This window comes from Pristiophorus japonicus, unplaced genomic scaffold, assembly GCF_044704955.1.
Source record: "Pristiophorus japonicus isolate sPriJap1 unplaced genomic scaffold, sPriJap1.hap1 HAP1_SCAFFOLD_144, whole genome shotgun sequence".
NCBI classification, from domain to species: Eukaryota; Metazoa; Chordata; class Chondrichthyes; family Pristiophoridae; genus Pristiophorus; species Pristiophorus japonicus.
In genome coordinates, this window is record NW_027251113.1 from 417,081 (window position 1) to 440,463 (window position 23,383).

At 56.4% G+C, this 23,383-nt stretch overlaps 1 protein-coding gene across 1 annotated transcript in view; it reads right to left on the reverse strand.

Annotated features, from left to right (window-relative positions):
• The window catches only part of LOC139242683 (inhibitor of growth protein 4-like), a 42,845-nt gene that overhangs the window by 7,583 nt on the left and 11,879 nt on the right, over positions 1-23,383 (reverse strand). The window contains exons 2-6 of the mRNA XM_070870473.1: positions 13,153-13,224; positions 11,543-11,709; positions 9,559-9,673; positions 7,863-7,971; positions 4,662-4,806 (exon numbers count right to left, since the gene is read on the reverse strand). Coding sequence (XP_070726574.1) covers positions 4,662-4,806; positions 7,863-7,971; positions 9,559-9,673; positions 11,543-11,709; positions 13,153-13,224 — 608 coding nt within the window. The remainder of the gene's footprint in view (positions 1-4,661; positions 4,807-7,862; positions 7,972-9,558; positions 9,674-11,542; positions 11,710-13,152; positions 13,225-23,383) is intronic.

A 23,383-nucleotide genomic window follows, 5' to 3' on the forward strand; every position in this document is an offset into this window, starting at 1 on the left:
GAGAGAGAGTGGGGAGAGAGGGGGGGGGGGAGAGAAGGGGGGAGAGAGGGGGGGGGAGAGAGTGGGGAGAGAGAGGGGGGGAGAGAGGGGGGGGAGAGAGTGGGAAGAGAGAGGGGGGGGAAGAGAGTGGGGAGGGGGGAGAGAGAGGGAGGAGAGGGAGAGAGAGAGTTAGGGAGAGAGGGAGAGCGGGGCAGAGGGAGAGGGGGCGGGAAGGAGAAAGGGAGATAAAAGCAGAGGTTAGACCAGTGAAAGGTTAAAAATCATTAGTATTTCTAAAAAGTTTGGCTAATCTTAAGCTGAGCGTGGGATCATGACGTATAACTCTCGAGAAGGGAGTATTGGCAGATGTCCCAGCATAGACAGAATTACACGAGGTAATGATAAACACCCCAGCTTTGTCTATCGATTAACAGAAGATTTCGTCAAGGACAAATAGGCCTGGGAAGAAGTACTTTCACAGGAATTATTAACCATAGAAAAGTAACGATGTAGCACGTAACTGATCAGATAAAAGGTGCACAGGGGAGGTAACAAAGCTCGCGGTCAATATCATTGTATTAACCAATTAATATTTGTAATCATAGTAGTTAGGCGAAACTTTGTGACACTGCAGGGAAACAACCAATGGAAAGCTTCCGTGCGGAACTTCGTGATTATGTATGTATTCTGGCTGTATAAAAATAGCAGCCCCGAAGGTGCTCGGCGAGAGCGGCTGGTTTGGGTCAACGAGTTACTGAACTCGTGTCGGAGCTGGGTCTCCCTTGATCGATGGAGCAAAATAAACAACTCTTTTCTCCACATATAGAGTTGTGTCGAGTTTTATTTAAATACAGCGATACATGACATCACCCTCCCCCCACGGGCTTCAGATGTTGAGGGGCCGGGGGGAATTTATACAGAACTGCAATAACTCAGGGCAGGCTCTGGGGGGGCGGTAGTGTGTGGGTAAACCGTTGACCAATCAGCACACAGCCGTTACTGAGCAGGGAGGACACACACCACGTTACCCAGTGCAAGGCAATCTCCCACATGGATCGTCAACACAGCTGAGCAAGGTCCTCCCAGGGGTTAGTGAAGGTCGGGGGCGGGGGGGGGGGGGGGGGGGAGGGGCTGGGGGGGGGTCAGGATGAGGGTAAGGGGTGAGAGGTCAGGATGGGGAGACGGGGTGAGAGGTCGGGGTGAGAGGACGGGGGTGAGAGGTCGGGGTGAGAGGTCGGGAGTGAGGGGTCGGGAGTGAGAGGTCGGGGGTGAGAGGTCGGGAGTGAGGGGTGCGTGGGCTGCGGGGTGAGGGGTCGGAGTGAGGGGTCAGGGTGGAAAGGTCGGGTCGGGGGTCGGGGGAGACGTGGTGCAAAGGTCAGTTGTTCTTGCGACCAGGTGAGGAGTGTGATGGGTCCCGGGATTCTGCTGTCTATCTCTCTCCCTCCCTCTCTGACCCTCCCTCCCTTCTCTCTCTCACTGTCTGTCTGTCCATTCGTCCCTTCCTCTCTCTCTCTCTCACCCTGTCGGAGGGGCAGTACTGAGGGAGCGTCACAATATCGGAGGGGCAGTACTGAGGGAGAGCTGCACTGTCGGAGGGGCAATACTGAGGGGGTATCGCACTGTCGGAGGGGCAGTACTGAGGGAGCGTCACAATGTCGGAGGGGCAGTACTGAGGGAGAGCTGCACTGTCGGAGGGGCAGTACTGAGGGAGCGTCACAATATCGGAGGGGCAGTACTGAGGGAGCGCCGCACTGTCGGAGGGACAGTACTGAGGGAGCGCCGCACTGTCGGAGGGGCAGTACTGAGGGAGCGTCACAATGTCGGAGGGGCGGTACTGAGGGAGAGCTGCACTGTCGGAGGGGCAGTACTGAGGGAGCGTCACGATATCGGAGGGGCAGTACTGAGGGAGAGCTGCACTGTCGGAGGGGCAATACTGAGGGGGTATCGCACTGTCGGAGGGGCGGTATTGAGGGAGCGCCGCACTGTCGGAGGGACAGTACTGAGGGAGAGCTGCACTGTCTGAGGGGCAGTACTGAGGGAGAGCTGCACTGTCGGAGGGGCAATACTGAGGGGGTATCGCACTGTCGGAGGGGCGGTATTGAGGGAGCGCCGCACTGTTGGAGGGGCGGTATTGAGGGAGCGCCGCACTGTCGGAGGGACAGTACTGAGGGAGCGCTGCACTGTCGGAGGGGCAGTACTGAGGGAGAGCTGCACTGTCTGAGGGGCAGTACTGAGGGAGTGCCGCACTGTCGGAGGGGCGGTACTGAGGGAGCGCTGCACTGTCGGAGGGGCGATACTGAGGGAGTGCCGCACTGTCGGAGGGGCAGTACTGAGGGAGCGCCGCACTGTCAGAGGTGCCATCTTTCGGGATGAGACATTAAACCGAGGCCCTGTCTGACCCCTCGGGTGGATGTAAAAGATCATGGGGCACTATTTGGAAGAAGAGCGGGGGTAGTTCTCCCCGGTGTCCTGGGGCCAATACTTATCCCTCAATCAACGTAACAAAAACAGATTATCTGGTCATTATCACATTGCTGTGTGGGAGCTTGCTGTGCGCAAATTGGCTGCCGCGTTTCCCACAATACAACAGTGAGCACACTCCAAAAGTACTTCATTGGCTGTAACGCGCTTTGGGACGTCCGGTGGTCGTGAAAGGCGCTATATAAAGGCACGTCTTTCTTTTTATCAAACCTCTCTTGGTGTTCAGAGAGACCTGGGTGTCCTTGTACACCAATCACTGAACGTTAACATGCAGGTACACCAAGGAATTAGGAAAGCAAATGGTATGTTGGCCTTTATTACAGGAGGATTTGAGTCTAAGAGTAAAGACGTCTGACTGCAATTATATCGGGCCCTGGTGTGACCACACCTGGAGTATTGTGCACAGTGTGGGTCTCCTTACCTCAGGAAGGATACACTTGTCACAGAGGGAGTGCAGCGAAGGTTCACCAGACTGATTCCTGGGATGGGCCTATGAGCAGAGATTGAGTGGACTAGGCCGATATTCTCCAGAGTTGAGAAGAATGAGAGGGGATCACATTGAGACAGACACAATTCTGAGAGGGCTTGACGGGGCAGATGCAGGGAGGGTGTTTCCCCCCGGGCTGGGGAGTCTAGAACCAGGGGTCACACAGTCTCAGGATAAGGGGGCGGCCATTTAGGACTGAGATGAGGAGGAATTTCTTCACTCAGAGGGTGGTGAATCTTTGGAATTCTCTGCCCCAGAGGGCTGTGAAGGCTCAGTCGTTGAGTGGGAGTGGCTTCGCCAGTCATGTGACGTTCAGCAGACTCAATAAAACCCCGGCCAGTTGGGTTCGGGGGATCCACGATGGGGCAGGCGGGTGTGGGCCTGGTGGGTGAACTGGTAATGTGGCGTGTGATTGTTATCATCATCATAGGCGGTCCCTCGAACGAGGATGACTTGCTTCCACGAGAGTTCACAGATGTTTCAATGAAGGACCCCATGTTCCAGTCCTGAACTCCAGTTGAGGGGGTGGGAGATGCCTGTGCGTGGATTGTTTTAACGTGGGGTGACCGTTGCACATCAGCCACCACACGGGCTCGACAGAGCGAGGTCTTGGTCCAGTGACAAGGGTCAACCAGGACGACTGGAGACCAGCTCTGCTGCACGGACCCAGTGCGCACATGTATCGCAGTCTGGGCTGGGCCCCGTGCTGCCCCTGGGCCCTCGGCTCTTCTGGGCCCCATACCCTCATTCACCGCACCTCCGCCCCGATCTCTCGCCGCTCCTCCGCCCCGGATCTCTCGCCGCTCCTCCGCCCCGATCTCTCGCCGCTCCTCCGCCCCGGATCTCTCGCCGCTCCTCCGCCCCGGATCTCTCGCCGCTCCTCCGCCCCGATCTCTCGCCGCTCCTCCGCCCCGGATCTCTCGCCGCTCCTCCGCCCCGATCTCTCACCGCTCCTCCGCCCCGATCTCTCACCTCTCCTCCGCCCCGATCTCTCGCCGCTCCTCCGCCCCGATCTCTCGCAGCTCCTCCGCCCCGATCTCTCGCTGCTCCTCCGCCCCGATCTCTCGCCGCTCCTCCGCCCCGATCTCTCCTCCGCCCCGATCTCTCCTCCGCCCCGATCTCTCCTCCGCCCCGATCTCTCGCCGCTCCTCCGCCCCGATCTCTCCTCCGCCCCCGATCTCTCGCCGCTCCTCCGCCCCGATCTCTCGCCGCTCCTCCGCCCCGATCTCTCGCCGCTCCTCCGCCCCGATCTCTCGCCGCTCCTCCGCCCCCGATCTCTCGCCGCTCCTCCGCCCCGATCTCTCGCCGCTCCTCCGCCCCCGATCTCTCGCCTCTCCTCCGCCCCGGATCTCTCGCCGCTCCTCCGCCCCCGATCTCTCCTCCGCCCCCGATCTCTCCTCCGCCCCCGATCTCTCCTCCGCTCCTCCGCCCCCGATCTCTCGCCGCTCCTCCGCCACAAACACACTCGCCGCACCTCCGGCACGATCTCCCTCCGCGGACTTGCGACGAGTGATCGGGGGCGGAGGAGCGATGAGGAATCCTGGCTGGGATTTGGTGGTTGGCTGTGGCGGACGTTCGGCGACTGTGACTGTGAAACCTTTTGCCGATGAACCCACTGGTCAGCGATGTGTTGCGATGAATCCGTAAGCAGAGAACCCATGAAGCAGTCACATTACACCGCCCCTGCCCACCGTCCGTGAGGCGGAAAACTTACGTCTGGATTGTCACAGCCGATCATTTCTCCGTACGACACCTGGTGGCACAGGCAGTAGGTTGGCTCGTTGGGGTCCACGGGCATGTCTAGCACGTCGGAGGGGTGCACATTTCCGAAGGTCACAGACGGGGCAGCATACTCGGCGCTGGGAAGACAGAGGCAAAGATACAGTCACTGCCTTGATCCCCAATGGCCCCACCTCATTTATTCCGCCCCCGCAACACCACCTCCCCACTTTCTGACCGCCCCTCTCCTCCCGCTATATAAGAACACAAGAAATAGGAGCAGGTGTCGGCCATTCGGCCCCTCGAGCCTGCTCCGCCATTTAATACGATCATGGCTGATCCGATCATGGACACAGCTCCACTTCCATGCCCGCCCCCTTATCGGTTAAGAAATTGTCTATCTCTGTCTTAAATTTATTCAATGTCCCAGCTTCCACAGCTCTCTGAGGCAGTGAATTCCACAGATTTACAACCCTCTGAGAGAAGAAATTCCTCCTCATCTCAGTTTTAAATGGGCGGCCCCTTATTCTAAGACCATGCCCCCTAGTTCTAGTCTCCCCCATCAGTGGGAACATCCTCTCTGCATCCACCTTGTCGAGCCCCCTCATAATCTTATACGTTTCCATAAGATCACCTCTCATTCTTCTGAACTCCAATGAGTAGGGACCCAACCTCCTCAACCTTTCCTCATAAGTCAACCGCCTCATCTCCGGAATCAACCGAGTGAACCTTCTCTGAACTGCCTCCAAAGCGAGTCTATCCTTCCGTAAATACGGAAACCAAAACTGCACGCAGTACTCCAGGTGTGGCCTCACCAATACCCTGTATAACTGGAGCAAGACTTCCCTGCTTTTATACTCCATCCTCTTTGCAATAAAGGCCAAGATACCATTGGCCTTCCTGATCACTTGCTGTACCTGCATACTAACCTTTTGTGTTCCATGCACAAGTACCCCCAGGTCCCGCTGTACTGCGGCACTTTGCAATCTTTCCCCATTTAAATAATAACTTGCTCTTTGATTTTTTTCTGCCAAAGTGCATGACCTCACACTTTCCAACATTATACTCCATCTGACAAATTTTTGCCCACTCACTTAGCCTGTCTGTGTCCTTTTGCAGATTTTTTGTGTCCTCCTCACACATTGCTTTTCCTCCCATCTTTGTATCGTCAGCAAACTTGGATACGTTACACTCGGTCCCTTCTTCCAAGTCATTAATATAGGGGTGCTCACGCTCGCTAGGGGAACAGTTGACACGGCAGCTGATATTCCACTGTGGGAGGCATCATCCCAGCCGAGCCTTAGCCAACCCCCTCCCAACTCCATCCTCACGCGACACCGAAATATGGACTCTGTGACAAGGATCAGGAGCAGGAACCCGGGTTGATTCACCCTCCCTAACCCAGGGGTCACTGGGCAGGGATCAGGAGCAGGAACCCGGGCTGATTCACCCCCTCCCTAACCCAGGGGTCACTGGACAGGGATCAGGAGCAGGAACCCGGGCTGATTCACCCCTCTCCCTAACCCAGGGGTCACTGGACAGGGATCAGGAGCAGGAACCCGGGCTGATTCACCCACCTCCCTAACCCAGGGGTCACTGGACAGGGATCAGGAGCAGGAACCCGGGCTGATTCACCCCCCTCCCTAACCCAGGGGTCACTGGATAGGGACCAGGAGCAGGAACCCGGGCTGATTCACCCCCCTCCCTAACCCAGGGGTCACTGGACAGGGACCAGGAGCAGGAACCCGGGCTGATTCACCCCCCTCCCTAACCCAGGGGTCACTTGACAGGGATCAGGAGCAGGAACCCGGGCTGATTCAGCCCCTCCCTAACCCAGGGGTCACTGGACAGGGATCAGGAGCAGGAACCCGGGCTGATTCACCCCCTCCCTAACCAAGGCGTCACAGGACAGGGATCAGGAGCAGGAACCCGGGCTGATTCATCCCCCTCCCTAACCCAGGGGTTACTGGGCAGGGATCAGGAGCAGGAACCCGGGCTGATTCACCCCCCTCCCTAACCCAGGGGTCACTGAACAGGGATCAGGAGCAGGAACCCGGGCTGATTCACCCTCCCTTCCTAACCCAGAGGTCACTGGACAGGGATCAGGAGCAGGAACCCGGGCTGATTCACCCCCCTCCCAAATCCAGGGGTCACTGGACAGGGATCAGGGGCAGGAACCCGGGCTGATTCATCCCCTCCCTAACCCAGGGGTCACTGGACAGGGATCAGGGGCAGGAACCCGGGCTGATTCACCCCCCTCCCTAACCCAGGGGTCACTGGACAGGGATCAGGGGCAGGAACCCGGGCTGATTCATCCACCTCCCTAACCCAGGGGTCACTGGACAGGGATCAGGAGCAGGAACCCGGGCTGATTCACCCCCCTCCCTAACCCAGGGGTCACTGGACAGGGATCAGGAGCAGGAACCCGGGCTGATTCACCCCCCTCCCTAACCCAGGGGTCACTGGACAGGGATCAGGAGCAGGAACCCGGGCTGATTCATCCACCTCCCTAACCCAGGGGTCACTGGACAGGGATCAGGAGCAGGAACCCGGGCTGATTCACCCCCCTCCCTAACCCAGGGGTCACTGGACAGGGATCAGGAGCAGGAACCCGGGCTGATTCACCCCCCTCCCTAACCCAGGGGTCACTGGACAGGGATCAGGAGCAGGAACCCGGGCTGATTCATCCCCTCCCTAACCCAGGGGTCACTGGACAGGGATCAGGAGCAGGAACCCGGGCTGATTCACCCCCCTCCCTAACCCAGGGGTCACTGGACAGGGATCAGGAGCAGGAACCCGGGCTGATTCATCCACCTCCCTAACCCAGGGGTCACTGGACAGGGATCAGGAGCAGGAACCCGGGCTGATTCACCCCCCTCCCTAACCCAGGGGTCACTGGACAGGGATCAGGAGCAGGAACCCGGGCTGATTCACCCCCCTCCCTAACCCAGGGGTCACTGGACAGGGATCAGGAGCAGGAACCCGGGCTGATTCATCCCCTCCCTAACACAGCGATCACACCTTGTGTGGGTGAAATCAGGCAAACTCAGCATAGGCCGGAGATGGAGCTGAGGCCTTTCCTGAAGAAAGTGGTTCTCTCACACAGTCCCCCCGCCCCACGCCCAAACCCACCATCCCGCCACATACGTCACCAGTGACCTTTGCCCTTTGAACTGTGCCTGCCCCAGAAGCTCACGTGTGAGTGATCTTCAGCTTCTTCTGTCCGTTTTTGGGTGTGTCATCGTCCGAACTCTTGACCTTTGACCTGGTCCGAGTGGCCTTCTTCTCCTTCTGACCCCTGCCTTCTGGGAGCAAGAAGTACAGAGTTACTAATAACGGCTCACGACCTTGACTGACCGTGCCCCCATCCCCACATTTCCCCCGAGAGTCGCTCCGATCCCCACTCCAGGGACTCAAGCACGGTAATCCAGGAGGGGCAGTACTGAGGGAGCGCCACACTGTAGGAGGGTCAGTACCGAGGGAGTGCTGCACTGTCGGAGGGGCAGTACTGAGGGAGTGCTGCACTGTCGGAGGGGCAGTACTGAGGGAGTGCTGCACTGTCGGAGGGGCAGTACTGAGGGAGCGCCGCACTATCGGAGGGGCAGTACTGAGGGAGCGCCGCACTATCGGAGGGGCAGTACTGAGGGAGCGCCGCACTATCGGAGGGACAGTACTGAGGGAGTGCCGCACTGTCGGAGGGGCAGTGCTGAGGGAGCGCCGCACTGTCGGAGGAGCAGTACTGAGGGAGTGCCGCACTGTCGGAGGGGCAGTACTGAGGGAGTGCCGTACTGTCGGAGGGGCAGTACTGAGGGAGCGCCGCACTGTCGGAGTGGCAGTACTGAGGGAGTGCCGTACTGTCGGAGGGGCAGTAGTGAGGAAGCGCCGCACTATCGGAGTGGCAGTACTGAGGGAGTGCCGCACTGTCGGAGGGGCAGTACTGAGGGAGTGCCGCACTGTCGGAGGGGCAGTACTGAGGGAGTGCCGCACTGTCGGAGGGGCAGTACTGAGGGAGCGCCACACTGTCGGAGGGGCAGTACTGAGGGAGCGCCGCACTGTCGGAGGGGCAGTACTGAGGGAGCGCCGCACTGTCGGAGGGGCAGCTCTGCTGCACAGGCCTAGTGCACACACATATCGCAGTGTGGGCTGGTCCATGCTGCCCCTGGGCCCTCGGCCCTTCTGGGCCCCGTACCCTCATTCGCCGCACCTCTGCCACAATGTTCCAGGGCCCGGCGTTCCAGCTCTATTTAAAGCCCCGACCTGCGGTGGTGTTCTCTCACAGGTCGGGGGGCCCCACCAGCCCAATGTTTACATATTTCATAGCTGGTCCTGGTGGGCTTTGAACTCACCGTCTCTGACCTGCTCGTCCAGTACCCGAACCCACTCGACGACCAGGCAAGAGGCTAAAACCAGGCCCCGTCTCCCTGTTCAGGGGGATGTTAAACCCAGGCCCCGTCTCCCTGTTCAGGGTTAAACCCAGGCCCCGTCTCCCTGTTCAGGGGGATGTTAAACCCAGGCCCCGTCTCCCTGTTCAGGGGGATGTTAAACCCAGGCCCCGTCTCCCTGTTCAGGGGGATGTTAAACCCAGGCCCCGTCTCCCTGTTCAGGGGGATGATAAACCCAGGCCCCGTCTCCCTGTTCAGGGGGATGTTAAACCCAGCCCCCGTCTCCCTGTTCAGGGGGATGTTAAACCCAGGCCCCGTCTCCCTGTTCAGGGGGATGTTAAACCCAGGCCCCGTCTCCCTGTTCAGGGAGATGTTAAACCCAGGCCCCGTCTCCCTGTTCAGGGGGACGTTAAACCCAGGCCTGGTATCTCCAACTGAGCACTAGGCCGGGAATGGAGCATGGGCCTCTCCTGCTCTGGATGTGTCTGTGTGTGTGGGTGGGCATCTTACTTTTCTTCCCTTTGCTGGACGAGCTGTCATAGTCGCTTGATTCGATCTGTTTCTCCTTGAGATCGGCCTCAAACCGTGCCAGGTCTGTGTCCAGCCTTCGAATGTGTTTGTCCACCTGAGGGGAGGTTGAATAAAGATCGTCAGTGACCAGTGTCTGTCCCACTGTCTGGGGGGTGGAGGTGCAAAACGGCCCATTCCTGGGGGTCACAGACACGCTCCCCTCACTTCCGGGGGTCACAGACACGCTCCCCTCGCTCCTGGGGGTCACAGACACGCTCCCCTCGCTGCTGGGGGTCACAGACACGCTCCCCTCGCTCCTGGGGGTCACAGACACGCTCCCCTCGCTCCTGGGGGTCACAGACACGCTCCCCTCGCTCCTGGGGGTCACAGACACGCTCCCCTCACTTCCGGGGGTCACAGACATGCTCCCCTCACTCCTGGGGGTCACAGACACGCTCCCCTCACTTCCGGGGGTCACAGACACGCTCCCCTCGCTCCTGGGGGTCACAGACACGCTCCCCTCGCTGCTGGGGGTCACAGACACACTTCCCTCACTCCTGGGGGTCACAGACATACTTCCCTCGCTCCTGGGGGTCACAGACACGCTCCCCTCGCTCCTGGGTTCCTGGGGGTCACAGACACACTCCTCCTCACTCCCGGGGGTCCCAGACCTGTCCCCCTCACTCCCGGGGGTCCCAGACTCACTCCCCTCACTCCCGGGGTCCCAGACCTGTCCCCCTCACTCCCGGGGGTCCTAGACCCATCCCGCTCACTCCCGGGGGTCCCAGACTCACTCCCGGAGGTCCCAGACCTGTTCCCCTCATTCCCGGGGGTCCCAGACTCACTCCCCTCACTCCCGGGGGTACTAGACCTGTCCCCCTCACTCCCGGGGGTACCACACCCGTCCCCCTCACTCCCGGGGGTCCCAGACCCGTCCCCCTCACTCCCGGGGGTCCCAGACTCACTCCCCTCACTCCCGGGGGTCCCAGACTCACTCCCCTCATTCCCGGGGGTACCAGACCTGTCCCCCTCATTCCCGGGGGACCCAGACCCGTCCCCCTCACTCCCGGGGGTCCCAGACTCACTCCCCTCATTCCCGGGGTATCAGACCTGTCCCCCTCACTCCCGGGGGTCCCAGACCTGTCCCCCTCACTCCCGGGGGTCCCAGACCTGTCCCCCTCACTCCCGGGGGTACCAGACCCATCCCTCTCACTCCCGGGGGTCCCAGACTCACTCCCCTCACTCCTGTGGGTCCCAGACTCACTCCCCTCACTCCCGGGGGTCCCAGACCTGCTCCCCTCACTCCCGGGGGTCCCAGACTCACTCCCCTCACCTCCGGGGGTCCCAGACTCACTCCCCTCTTTCATGGGGGTCACAGACCCGTCCCCCTCACTCCCGGGGGTCCCAGACTCACTCCCCTCACTCCTGGGGGTCACAGACCCATCCCCCTCACTCCCGGGGGTCCCAGACTCACTCCCGGGGGTCTTGTACCCACTCCCCCTTCAGTCTTGGGGCATCTTTTCCCATCACGCCGTCACACAGGCTGCCCAAGTGGAGATTAGACAGATTCTTAAACTACAGGGGATTCGAGGGTTATAGGGAGCGGGGGGGTGGGAAGTGGAGCTGAGTCCATGATCTTATTGAATGGCAGAGCAGGCTCGAGGGGCCAAATGGCCGACTCCTGCTCCTATTTCTGAGCTTGTGATGTCAGCCCTGCCCGACCCGCTCACCGCCCGGACACTCGGAAGAATCGGCAGTCGTCAACGTGGCTGGCCTTCCCCCCTCCCGACCTCCCACCCACGACCCCTAACCTCCCCGACCCACGACCCTCCCCACCTCCTGCCGACCCCCCACGCACAACCCCCTAACCACGACCCCCGACCTCGCCACTCATGACCCCCCCCCCAACCCCGACATGCCGCCCACCTCCCACTCCCTCACCCACGACCCCTCACCCATGACCTCCCCCCGACCCCCGACATACCATCTCGTAAGTCTGCATTGCCAGTTGCACCTTGTCATCGCCGAACTCCTTGCACTTGCCGTACGCACCCTGGATCTGCCGGACCAGCTCCACCTTCTGGTCGGAGGTCAGAGTGCGGGCGTTGCTGACGTACTCGCCGGCCAGTTTATCGATCTCCGCCTTCAGGTCTGGGGGGGCAGAGAGGGGGCATTTCAGGTCATTGCTCCTCAGCTTCCCCGCGATCCCTCTCGCTGGGTCAACTCCCAACCCCCCCTACACCTGCCCCCTCCGAGCGAGACGGAGCAGGAGGATCCCAGTACACGTCCCCCCCCCCGCCCCCGCCACCCCTCCCCCTGCCTCTTAAACGGGCAATAGGATGACAATGGTACCCCCGCGCCCCTCCCACCAGGGGGCTTGGCAGTGCCCGGGCTGCCCCATCCTCTCAGTCCTGGGGATCCCGGGAGAGTGGGTCTGGGATCACCAGCAGCGAGGGGAGTGGATCAGAGAGTATCGGGACCCCCAGGTGCGAGGGGACTGGGACTGGGTCTGGGTCTGGGACTCACCCCCCCCTCCCCCCAAGAGTGAGGGGAGTGGGTCGGGGACCCTCAGGAGTGGGTTGAGGAATCCCAGGAGTGAGGGAGCGGCTCCGGGGACCCCCGGGAGTGAGGGGAATAGGTCTGGGATTCCCGGAACTGAGGGGGGGGGGGCATGTCAGGGACCCCCAGGAGTGAGTCAGAGAGTATCGGTATCCCCGGGAGTGAGGGTAGTGGGTCGGGATCCCCGGGAGTGAGGGAGCGGCTCAGGGGACCCCCCAGGAGGGGAGTGGGTTGGGGACCCCCGGGAGTGAGGGAGAGGCTCAGGGGACCCCCCAGGAGTGAGGGGAGTGGGTTGACGACCCCCGTGAGTGAGGGAGCGGCTCAGGGGACCCCCGGGAGTGAGGGTAGTGGGTTGAGGACCCTCGTGAATGAGGGAGCGGCTCATGGGACCCCCCCCAGGAGTGAGGGGTGCGGGTCTGAGACCCCCAGGAGTGAGGAACAGGCTCAGGGGACCCCCCCCAGGAGTGATGGGTGGGGGTCTGAGACCCCCAGGAGTGATGGGTGGAGGTCTGAGACCCCCCAGGAGTGATGGGTGGGGGTCTGAGACCCCCGGGAGTGAGGGGTGGGGTTCTGAGACCCCCGGGAGTGAGGGGAGTGGGTTGGGGACCCCCGAGAGAGCTGTTAGGGGTGGGGGGGGGGGGGGGGTTTGAGGCTCGAGGGGGAGGGCGAGAAGGGAGGGCGCCTCCAATCAGTAGGTTTCTACGGCAGCACCTCCCAAACCCACCTCGGAGGACAAGGGCAGCAGGCGCATGGGAACACCACCACCTCCACGTTCCCCTCCGAGTCACACACCATCCCGACTGGGGACTATACTGGCCCTTCCTTCATCGTCGCTGGGTCACAATCCCGGAACGCCCTCCCGAACAGCACTGTGTGGGAGCACCTTCACCACACGGGACTGCAGCCTTTCAAGAAGGCGGCTCACCTCCACCTTCTCAACGGGCAATGAGGGATGGGCGACAAATACCGGCCTGGCCAGCGACATCCACAGCCCAGCTGCGAAGAAAACTAAAATGAATAAGCACTCAGAATCACCTTCTGTCCTCTGGTCCAGGTCCCTCATCAGCTGGAAGTTTCGTTGTAATTCAAAGGGAAGGTTCTCGATACCTGGCAGGGAGAGAGAGAGAGAGAGAACGTTTGACTCAATTTCTCCTTCTGTAAAGCGCCCTGGGAGGCTTTACTACGTTCAAGGCACCATATAAATGAAAGTTGCATTTGTTGCATATTTCTGTGTGCATTATTTGGGTCCGCATCATTGTGCATGCCCTTGATTTTAGACTTCAGGACATCCCAAAGCGTTTTACAGCCAACAAAGTGCTTTAATGTACAGCAAGTACCAATAAAAAGCACTGCGCTAAACTGTTCTAGTGACATTAGTTGCGGTATAAATATTAGCCCCAGAACACCGGGAAGAACTCCCCCCTGCTCTTCTTTCAATGTCTGTGGGATCTTTTACGTTCACCTGAGAGGGCAGAAAGGGCTATCTTAGGGCCCAACTTTCCCCGACCCCTGTTTTCGGCGCACTTATCTTTAAATGCGTCGACTTTGCACGCTGGAAACAGCGGCGAAAAAAAGGGGCCCCGTCCTGCCCGTTCCGGTGCCCCAGCGTGGCGTAGATAGTGAAGTGTGGGGGGGGGGGGGGGCGGAGCAACAGGCCAGCGCGGAAAGTCACCGCCGGCAGCTGCGCGCATGCGCTGTGATGTCTGTGCGCATGCGCTGTGAAATTTGCGCGCATGCGCTGTGATGTCTGTGCGCATGCGCTGTGAAATTTGCGCGCATGCGCTGTGATGTCTGTGCGCATGCGCTGTGAAATTTGCGCACATGCTCCTCGCCCTCCCAGCGTGTCCTGCGGCCTGTGAGCAGGACCCGATGCCCGCTGCACCCTATCCCCGGCCGAAGGGACACCCCGATCTCGCCGCACCCTATCCCCGGCCGAAGGGACACCCCGATCTCGCTGCACCCTATCCCCGGCCGAAGGGACACCCCGATCTCGCCGCAACCTATCCCCGGCCGAAGGGACACCCCGATCTCGCCGCAACCTATCCCCGGCCGAAGGGACACCCCGATCTCGCTGCACCCTATCCCCGGCCGAAGGGACACCCCGATCTCGCCGCAACCTATCCCCGGCCGAAGGGACACCCCGATCTCGCTGCACCCTATCCCCGGCCGAAGGGACACCCCGATCTCGCTGCACCCTATCCCCGGCCGAAGGGACACCCCGATCTCGCTGCACCCTATCCCTGGCCGAAGGGACACCCCGATCTCGCTGCACCCTATCCCTGGCCGAAGGGACACCCCGATCTCGCTGCACCCTATCCCTGGCCGAAGGGACACCCCGATCTCGCCGCAACCTATCCCTGGCCGAAGGGACACCCCGATCTCGCTGCACCCTATCCCCGGCCGAAGGGACACCCCGATCTCGCTGCACCCTATCCCCGGCTGAAGGGACACCCCGATCTCGCCGCAACCTATCCCCGGCCGAAAGGACACCCCGATCTCGCCGCAACCTATCCCCGGCCGAAGGGACACCCCGATCTCGCCGCAACCTATCCCCGGCCGAAGGGACACCCCGATCTCGCCGCAACCTATCCCCGGCCGAAGGGACACCCCGATCTCAGCGCCCCCTATCCCCGGCCGAAGGGACACCCCGATCTCGCCGCAACCTATCCCCGGCCGAAGGGACACCCCGATCTCGCTGCACCCTATCCCCGGCCGAAGGGACACCCCGATCTCGCTGCACCCTATCCCCGGCCGAAGGGACACCCCGATCTCAGCGCCCCCTATCCCCTCCCGTATCGGCCGGCCTGCTGATTTCCCGTGCCGAGGTAGGACTTCAGTTTTATTTTTTATTTATTGATGGTTGTGCTTGAGAGTTTTGATTGGGGATGGAGGGAGGGGGGAGGAGGAGAGTTTTGATGGAGGGAGGGGGGAGGAGGAGAGTTTTGATGGTGGGGCGGCAGGGGGGGAACTTAAAAAAAAAACTTGATTCTGGCATAAAGGTAGGACTTCTATTTTTTATTTGTTATTGACTGATTGCTTATTACTTTTTGGCCTCTGTTTAGTGCTTTGTAAATCTTGGTGCTTTAAATGTACGAACCTGCGTCAAATTCTTCACTGCCCGCAATGTTTTTCAGAGCTGGCCACATACGCTGACCTAAGTCGATTTGAGTAAGTTTTTGCTGGCCAAAGTGGCATAAACTGAACGAACAATCGTACCGAAGTGACTTACTTTGTATTTAGTTCCTAACACAGATGAGGCTGCACACAGGGAGGTTAAAGTAACAGTGACCTCAGTCTTTAATAAGACACTGCAGAGTGAGGAACAGACCTTAGGGGCCGGCTTATATACAGTGCTCCCAAGGAATGCTGGGATCCCTTGGGACTTCAGGGGATGCGCCCCCTGGTGGCGGAACATGGGAGTGCATGCTTTACAGATACACAACATCACTCCCCCCTCCAAAGTCAAAGTGAAAACTATTTACAAGGTGAGGCGGTCGGGAGCCTTTCTTTCCCTGGTGGACCGTCTCGGTACGAATGTCCGTTCTGGTGTGTTGGCTGTGCCCTCGCTGGGCTGGTGTGTTGTTGGCCCTGCGGGGCTGCTGGGTGAGCCTGGCCTTGCTGGGCTGTTGGGCGTGCTGGGTTCGATTTCCTGGTCCGGCGTGGTGTCGTTGATCCTTTGGGTGTGTGTTGTGGGCTCGAAAAAGGTGGTGTGTGCTGTGGGTTGTTCAGGGCAGTCTGTGAACCGCAGCCTCGTTTGGTCCAGGTGCTTTCTGCAAGTTTGTCCATTGTCCAGTTTGACCACAAACACCCTACTCCCTTCTTTAGCTATCACCGTGCCCGCGATCCACTTGGGATCATGTCCATAGTTTAGCACATACACAGGGTCAATCAGATCAATTTCCCATGACACAGTGGCGTTTACATTTTGTTGCTGCCGCCTGCTCTCTACCTGATCATGCAAGTTGGGATGAACTAGCGAGAGTCTGGTTTTAAGTGTCCTTTTCATGAGTAGCTCAGCCGGGGGCACCCCTGTGAGCGAGTGGGGTCTCGTGCGGTAGCTGAGCAGTACTCGGGACAGGCGGGTTTGGAGTGAGCCTTCTGTGACTCGTTTAAGGCTCTGTTTGAAGGTTTGTACTGCCCGCTCTGCCTGCCCATTGGAGGGCTGGTTTAAATGGGGCCGAGGTGACATGTTTGATCCCATTGCGGGTCATGAATTCTTTAAATTCGGCACTGGTTGTCACTGACCAGTATGTCAGGCAGGCCGTGGGTGACAAACATGGCCCTCAGGCTTTCAATGGTGACGGTGGCAGTGCTTCCCGACATTATTTCACATTCAATCCATTTTGAAACAGCATCCACCACCACCAGGAACATTTTACCGAGAACCGGGCCCACATAGTCCACATGGATCCTCGACCATGGTCTGGAGGGCCAGGGCCACAAACTTAGTGGTGCCTCTCTGGGTGCGTTGCTCAACTGAGCACACACGCTGCATTGCCGTACACAGGACTCGAAGTCAGAGTCGATACCGGGCCACCACACGTGGGATCTGGCTATCGCTTTCATCATTACTATACCCGGGCGTGTGCTGTGGAGATCCGAGATGAACGTCTCCCTGCCCTTTTTGGGTAGCACTACGCGGTTACCCCACAACAGGCAGTCTGCCTGAATGGACAGCTCATCCTTTCGCCGCTGGAACGGCTTGATTGGTTCTTGCATTTCAACCGTGATGCTGGCCCAGCTCCCATGCAGTACACAGTTTTTTACTAGGGACAGCAGAGGATCTTGGCTGGTCCAAGTCCTAATCTGGCGGGCCGTGACAGGTGATTTATCATTTTCAAACGCTTCCATGACCATCAACAAGTCTGCGGGCTGCGCCACCATCAACAAGTTTGCAGGCTGCGCCATTTCTACCCCCGTGGTGGGCAATGGTAGCCGACTGAGAGCATCCGCACAGTTCGTGGGTGCCTGGCCTGTGGCGGATGGTATAGTTATAGGCTGATAGCGCGAGTGCCCATCTTTGTATGCGGGCTGAGGCATTAGTATTTATCCCCTTGTTTTCAGCGAACAGGGATGTGAGGGGCTTGTGATCGGTTTCCAGCTCAAATTTGAGGCCAAACAGGTACTGATGTATTTTCTTTACCCTGAACACACACGCTAATGCCTCTTTCTCAATCATGCTGTAAGGCCCTCTCGGCCTTAAGACAAGCTCCTGGAAGCAGAGGCGACAGGTTGCAACTTCCCCGCAACGGTAGCTTGTTGTAATACACACCCGACTCCGTACGATGACGCGTCACATGCTAGCACAAGTCTTTTACACGAGTTATACAATACAAGCAGCTTGTCGGAGCATAAAATGTTACTGGCTTTCTCAAAAGCAATGATTTGGTTTTTTCCCCATACCCAGTTCTCACCTTTACGCAATAACACATGTAGGGGCTCTAAAAGGGTGCTTAACCCCGGTAGGAAGTTACCAAAATAGTTGAGGAGTCCCAGGAACGACCACAGCTCCGTGACGTTCTGTGGCCTGGGCGTGTTCCTGATAGCCTCTGTCTTGGCGTCTGTGGGCCGAATGCCGTCCGCCGCGATCTTTCTCCCCAAAATCTCCACTTCTGTTGCCATGAAGACGCATTTCGACCTCTTCAGCCGCAGCCCGACGCGATCCAGTCGCTGGAGGACCTCCTCCAGGTTTTGTAGGTGCTCGGCAGTGTCCCGATCCGTGACCAATATGTCGTCCTGAAAAACCATCGTGTGTGATACCGACTTGAGTAGGCTCTCCATGTTTCTCTGGAAGATCGCTGCAGCCGACCGAATTCCAAACGGGCATCTGTTGTAGATGAACAGTCCCTTGTGCGTGTTGATGCAGGTGAGGCCCTTCGAAGACTCCTCCAGCTCCTGCGTCATGTAGGCCGAAGTCAGGTCGAGCTTGGTGAACGTCTTGCCTCCTGCCAGCGTAGAAAATAGGTCGTCTGCCTTAGGTAGCGGGTATTGGTCCTGTAGCGAGAAACGATTAATAGTTACTTTATAATCGCCGCAAATCCTGACCGTGCCATCACTTTTGAGTACTGGAACAATCGGGCTGGCCCACTCGCTGAATTCCACTGGGGAGATGATGTCCTCACGTTGCAGCCTGTCCAGCTCGATTTCCACTCTCTCCCTCATCTTGCGCCTTGTGGTAAATGGGTTGTGCCTCTGGGACCAAGTGGATCCGCACCTTCGCCCCAGAAAAGTTTCCAATGCCTGGCTCAAAAAGGGACGGAAATTTGTTAAGAAACTGGGTGCATGAGGCCTCATCGACATGTGATAGCGCTCGGATGTCATTCCAGTTCCAGCAGATTTGCCCAGCCAGCTCCTTCCAAGCAGTGTGGGGCCATCGCCCGGGACAATCCAGAGTGGCAGTTCGTGCACCATGCCCTCGTAGGTGACCTTGAACACGGCATTGCACAGGACAGTGATTAGCTCTTTAATGTACGTTCACAGTTTCGTGTGGATGGGGCACAGGGCTGGTCTGAGTGCCTTGTTGCACCACAGTCTCTCAAACATCTTTTTACTCATGATGGATTGGCTACCGCCAGTGTCCAGTTCCATGGCTACGGGTAAGCCATTCAATTTTACGTTTAGCATTATAGGTGGACAGTTCGTCGAAAATGTGTGCACCCCGTGTACTTCAGCATCTGCCTCCTCTCTCTGCAGCTCGAAATTGCTTTGATCCACCATGGACCGATCTTCCTCCGCAACGTGGTGGTTAGCAGGTTTTGCAGAGCTTGAAGGTGCCCCATTGTTCCACAGCTCTTGCAAACATACCCTTTGAAGCGGCACGAATAGGCTGAATGGAAGTCTCCACAACGCCAACAAGGTGTGAATTGCCTTGCATTCATCCTTTGTTGGGGACTCTGAGTCATCTGGGTCACCTGAGGCCTGCTGGCAGTTACAGACCCCTGTACATTTCTGCTCGCAAACACAGTTCCAGTTAATTTATGAACATTGCTAACATTGCTAGCACTTGTGTGCTGAGAGATTTGTTTGGTGTTATCACTCGTGGACATAAGAGCCTGTACTATCGCAATGGCCTTACTGAGGGTTGGTGTCTCTACAGTCAAAAGTTTTCGTAGGATGGTCTCGTGGCCAATGCCCAGTACAAAAAAGTCACATTGTCCTGCAAGTCACCTTAGCTCGGCGACGTAGCTCGCCACTTCCTGACCTTCAGATTGCTGGCACGTGTAGAACCGATACCTCGCCATCAGCACGCTCTCCCTCGGGTTAAGATGCTCCCGAACCAGTGTACACAGCTCCTCATACGACTTATCTGTGGGTTTCACCGGAGCCAGAAGATTCTTCATGAGGCTGTAGGTCGGTGCCCCGCAGACTGTGAGAAGGACCGCTCTCCGTTTTGCAGCACTTCCTTCTCTGTCCAGCTCGTTGGCTACAAAGTACTGGTCTAGCCGTTCGACATAGGCTTCCCAGTCCTCACCCTCCGAGAACTTCTCCAGGATGCCCACAGTTCGTTGCATCTTTGCGTCGGATTCGTATTCTCGTCGCCAGTTATTGTGTCCCTAACACAGATGAGGCTGCACACAGGGAGGTTAAAGTAACAGTGACCTCAGTCTTTAATAAGACACTCCAGAGTGAGGAACAGGCCTGAGGAGCCGGCTTATATACAGTGCTCCCAAGGGATGCTGGGATCCCTTGGGATTCAGAGGATGAGCTCCCTGGTGGTGGAACATGGGAGTGCATGCTTGACAGATACACAACACTCTGGAGCAAATTTTGGGGGAAAATGGCATTTTTTAAACTTACGTCAGAAAAAACAATTATTCCAAAAAAATTGATGCAAGTCATGGACAAAGTTGGGCCCTTGGATCTGGTCCTGTGCAATGAGACAGGATTAATAAACAATCTAGTAAGGATCCCCTTGGAATGAGTGATCATAGCATGAGTGAATTTCAAATTCAGATGGAGGGTGAGAAAGTTGGATCTCTAACCAGCGTACTAAGCTTAAATAAAGGAAACTATGAAGGTATGAGGGCAGAGTTAGGTAAAGTGGACTGGGAAATAGATTAAAATGTAGGACAGTTGATGAACAGTGGTGTACATTTAAGGAGACATTTCACGATTCTCAAGAAAAATATATTCCAGTGAGGAGGAAAGGGCGTAAGAGAAAAGATAGCCATCCGTGGCTAACTAAAGAAATAAAGCACGGTATCCAATTAAAAACAAGGGCGTACAAAGTGGCCAAAACTAGTGGGAGGACAGAAGATTGGGAAGCTTTTAAAAGTCAGCAAAGAACGACTAAAAAATGATTAAGAAAGGGAAGATAGACTATGAAAGTAAACTAGCACAAAATATAAAAACAGATAGCAAGAGTTTCTATAGGTATATAAAAAGGAAAAGAGTGGCTAAAGTAAATGTTGGTCCCTTAGAGGACGAGACTGGGGAACTAGTAATGGGGAACATAGAGATGGCAGAAACTCTGAACAAGTATTTTGTATCAGTCTTTACGGTAGAGGACACGAACAATATTCCAACAGTGGATAGTCAAGGGGCTATAGGGGAGGAGGAAATTAATACAATCACAATCACTAAGGAGATGGTACTCAGTAAGATAATGGGACAAGAGGCGGATAGATCCCCTGGACCTGATGGCTTGCATCCTAGGGTCTGAAGAGAAGTAGCGGCAGGGATTGTGGATGCATTGGTTGTAATTTACCAAAATGTCCTGGATTCTGGGGAGGTCCCAGCAGATTAGAAAACTGCAAATGAACGCCCCTATTTAAAAAAGGAGGCAGACAAAAAGCAGGAAACTATAGACCAGTTAGCCGAACATCTGTGGTTGGGAAAATGTTGGAGTCCATTATTAAAGAAGCAGTAGCAGGACATTTGGAAAAGCAAAATTCGGTCAGGCAGAGTCAGCATGGTTTTATGAAGGGGAAATCATGTTTGACAAATTTGCTGGAGTTCTTTGAGGATGTAACGAACAGGGTGGATAAAGGGGAACCAGTGGATGTGGTGTATTTGGACTTCCAGAAGGCACTTGACAAGGTGCCACATAAAAGGTTACTGCACAAGATAAAATTTCACGGGGTTGGGGGTAATATATTAGCACGGATTGAGGATTGGCTAACTAACAGAGAACAGAGAGTCGGGATAAATGGTTCATTCTCAGGTTGGCAATCAGTAACTAGTGGGGTGCCGCAGGGATCAGTGCTGGGACCCCAACTATTTACAATCTATGTTAACAACTTGGAAGAAGGGACCGAGTGTAACGTAGCCAAGTTTGCTGACGATACAAAGATGGGAGGAAAAGCAATGTGTGAGGAGGACACAAAAAATCTGCAAAAGGACATAGACAGGCTAAGTGAGTGGGCAAAAATTTGGCAGATGGAGTATAATGTTGGAAAGTGTGAGGTCATGCACTTTGGCAGAAAAAAATCAAAGAGCAAATTATTATTTAAATGGAGAAAGATTGCAAAGTGCCGCAGTACAGCGGGACCTGGGGGTACTTGTGCATGAAACACAAAAGGATAGTATGCAGGTACAGCAAGTGATCAGGAAGGGCCAATGGTATCTTGGCCTTTATTGGAAAGGAGATGGAGTATAAAAGCAGGGAAGTCTTGCTCCAGTTATACAGGGTATTGGTGAGGCCACACCTGGAGTACTGCGAGCAGTTTTGGTTTCCATATTTACGAAAGGATATACTTGCTTTGGAGGCAGCTCAGAGAAGGTTCACTCGGTTGATTCCGGAGATGAGGGGGTTGACTTATGAGGAAAGGTTGTGTAGGTTGGGCCTCTACTCATTGGAATTCAGAAGAATGAGAGGTGATCTTATCGAAATGTATTAGATTATGAGGGGGCTTGGACAAGATGGATGCAGAGAGGATGTTTCCAGTGATAGGAAAGAATAGAACTAGGGGGCATGGTCTTAGAATAAGGGGACGCCCATTTAAAACTGAGATGAGGAGAAATTTCTTCTCTCAGAGGGTTGTGGAAGCCGGGACATTGAATAAATTTAAGACAGAAATAGACAGTTTCTTAAACAATAAGGGGATTAAAAAATAGAAACATAGAAAATAGGTGCAGGAGTAGGCCATTCGGCCCTTCTAGCCTGCACCGCCATTCAATGAGTTCATGGCTGAACATGCAACTTCAGTACCCCATTCCTGCTTTCTCGCCATACCCCTTGATCCCCCGAGTAGTAAGGACTACATCTAACTCCTTTTTGAATATATTTAGTGAATTGGCCTCAACAACTTTCTGTGGTAGAGAATTCCACAGGTTCACCACTCTCTGGGTGAAGAAGTTTCTCCTCATCTCGGTCCTAAATGGCTTACCCCTTATCCTTAGACTGTGAGCCCCTGGTTCTGGACTTCCCCAACATCGGGAATATTCTTCCTGCATCTAACCTGTCTAAACGAGTAAGAATTTTAAACGTTTCTATGAGATCCCCTCTCATTCTTCTGAACTCCAGTGAATACAAGCCCAGTTGATCCAGTCTTTCTTGATATGTCAGTCCCGCCATCCCGGGAATCAGTCTGGTGAACCTTCGCTGCACTCCCTCAATAGCAAGAATATCCTTCCTCAAGTTAGGAGACCAAAACTGTACACAATACTCCAGGTGTGGCCTCACCAAGGCCCTGTACAACTGTAGTAACACCTCCCTGTCCCTGTACTCAAATCCCCTCGCTATGAAAAAGAGTGGGAGCGCGATAGTGATAGGGGATTCAATGGTGAGGGGAATAGATAGGCGTTTCTGCGGCCGCAACCGAGACTCCAGGATGGTATGTTGCCTCCCTGGTGCAAGGGTCAAGGATGTCTCGGAGCGGGTGCAGGACATTCTGAAATGGGAGGGAGAACAGCCAGTTGTCGTGATGCACATTGGTACCAACGACATCGGTAAAAAAAGGGATGAGGTCCTACGAAACGAATTTAAGGAGCTAGGAGCTAAATTAAAAAGTAGGACCTCAAAAGTAGTAATCTCGGGATTGCTACCAGTGCCACGTGCTAGTCAGAGTAGGAATCGCAGGATAGCGCAGATGAATACGTGGCTTGAGCAGTGGTGCAACAGGGAGGGATTCAAATTCCTGGGGCATTGGAACCGGTTCTGGGGGAGGTGGGACCAGTACAAACCGGACGGTCTGCACCTGGGCAGGACTGGAACCAATGTTATAGGGGGAGTGTTTGCTAGTTCTGTTGGGGAGGAGTTAAACTAATATGGCAGGGGGATGGGAACCAATGCAGGGAGACAGAGGGAGACAAAAGGGAGGCAGAG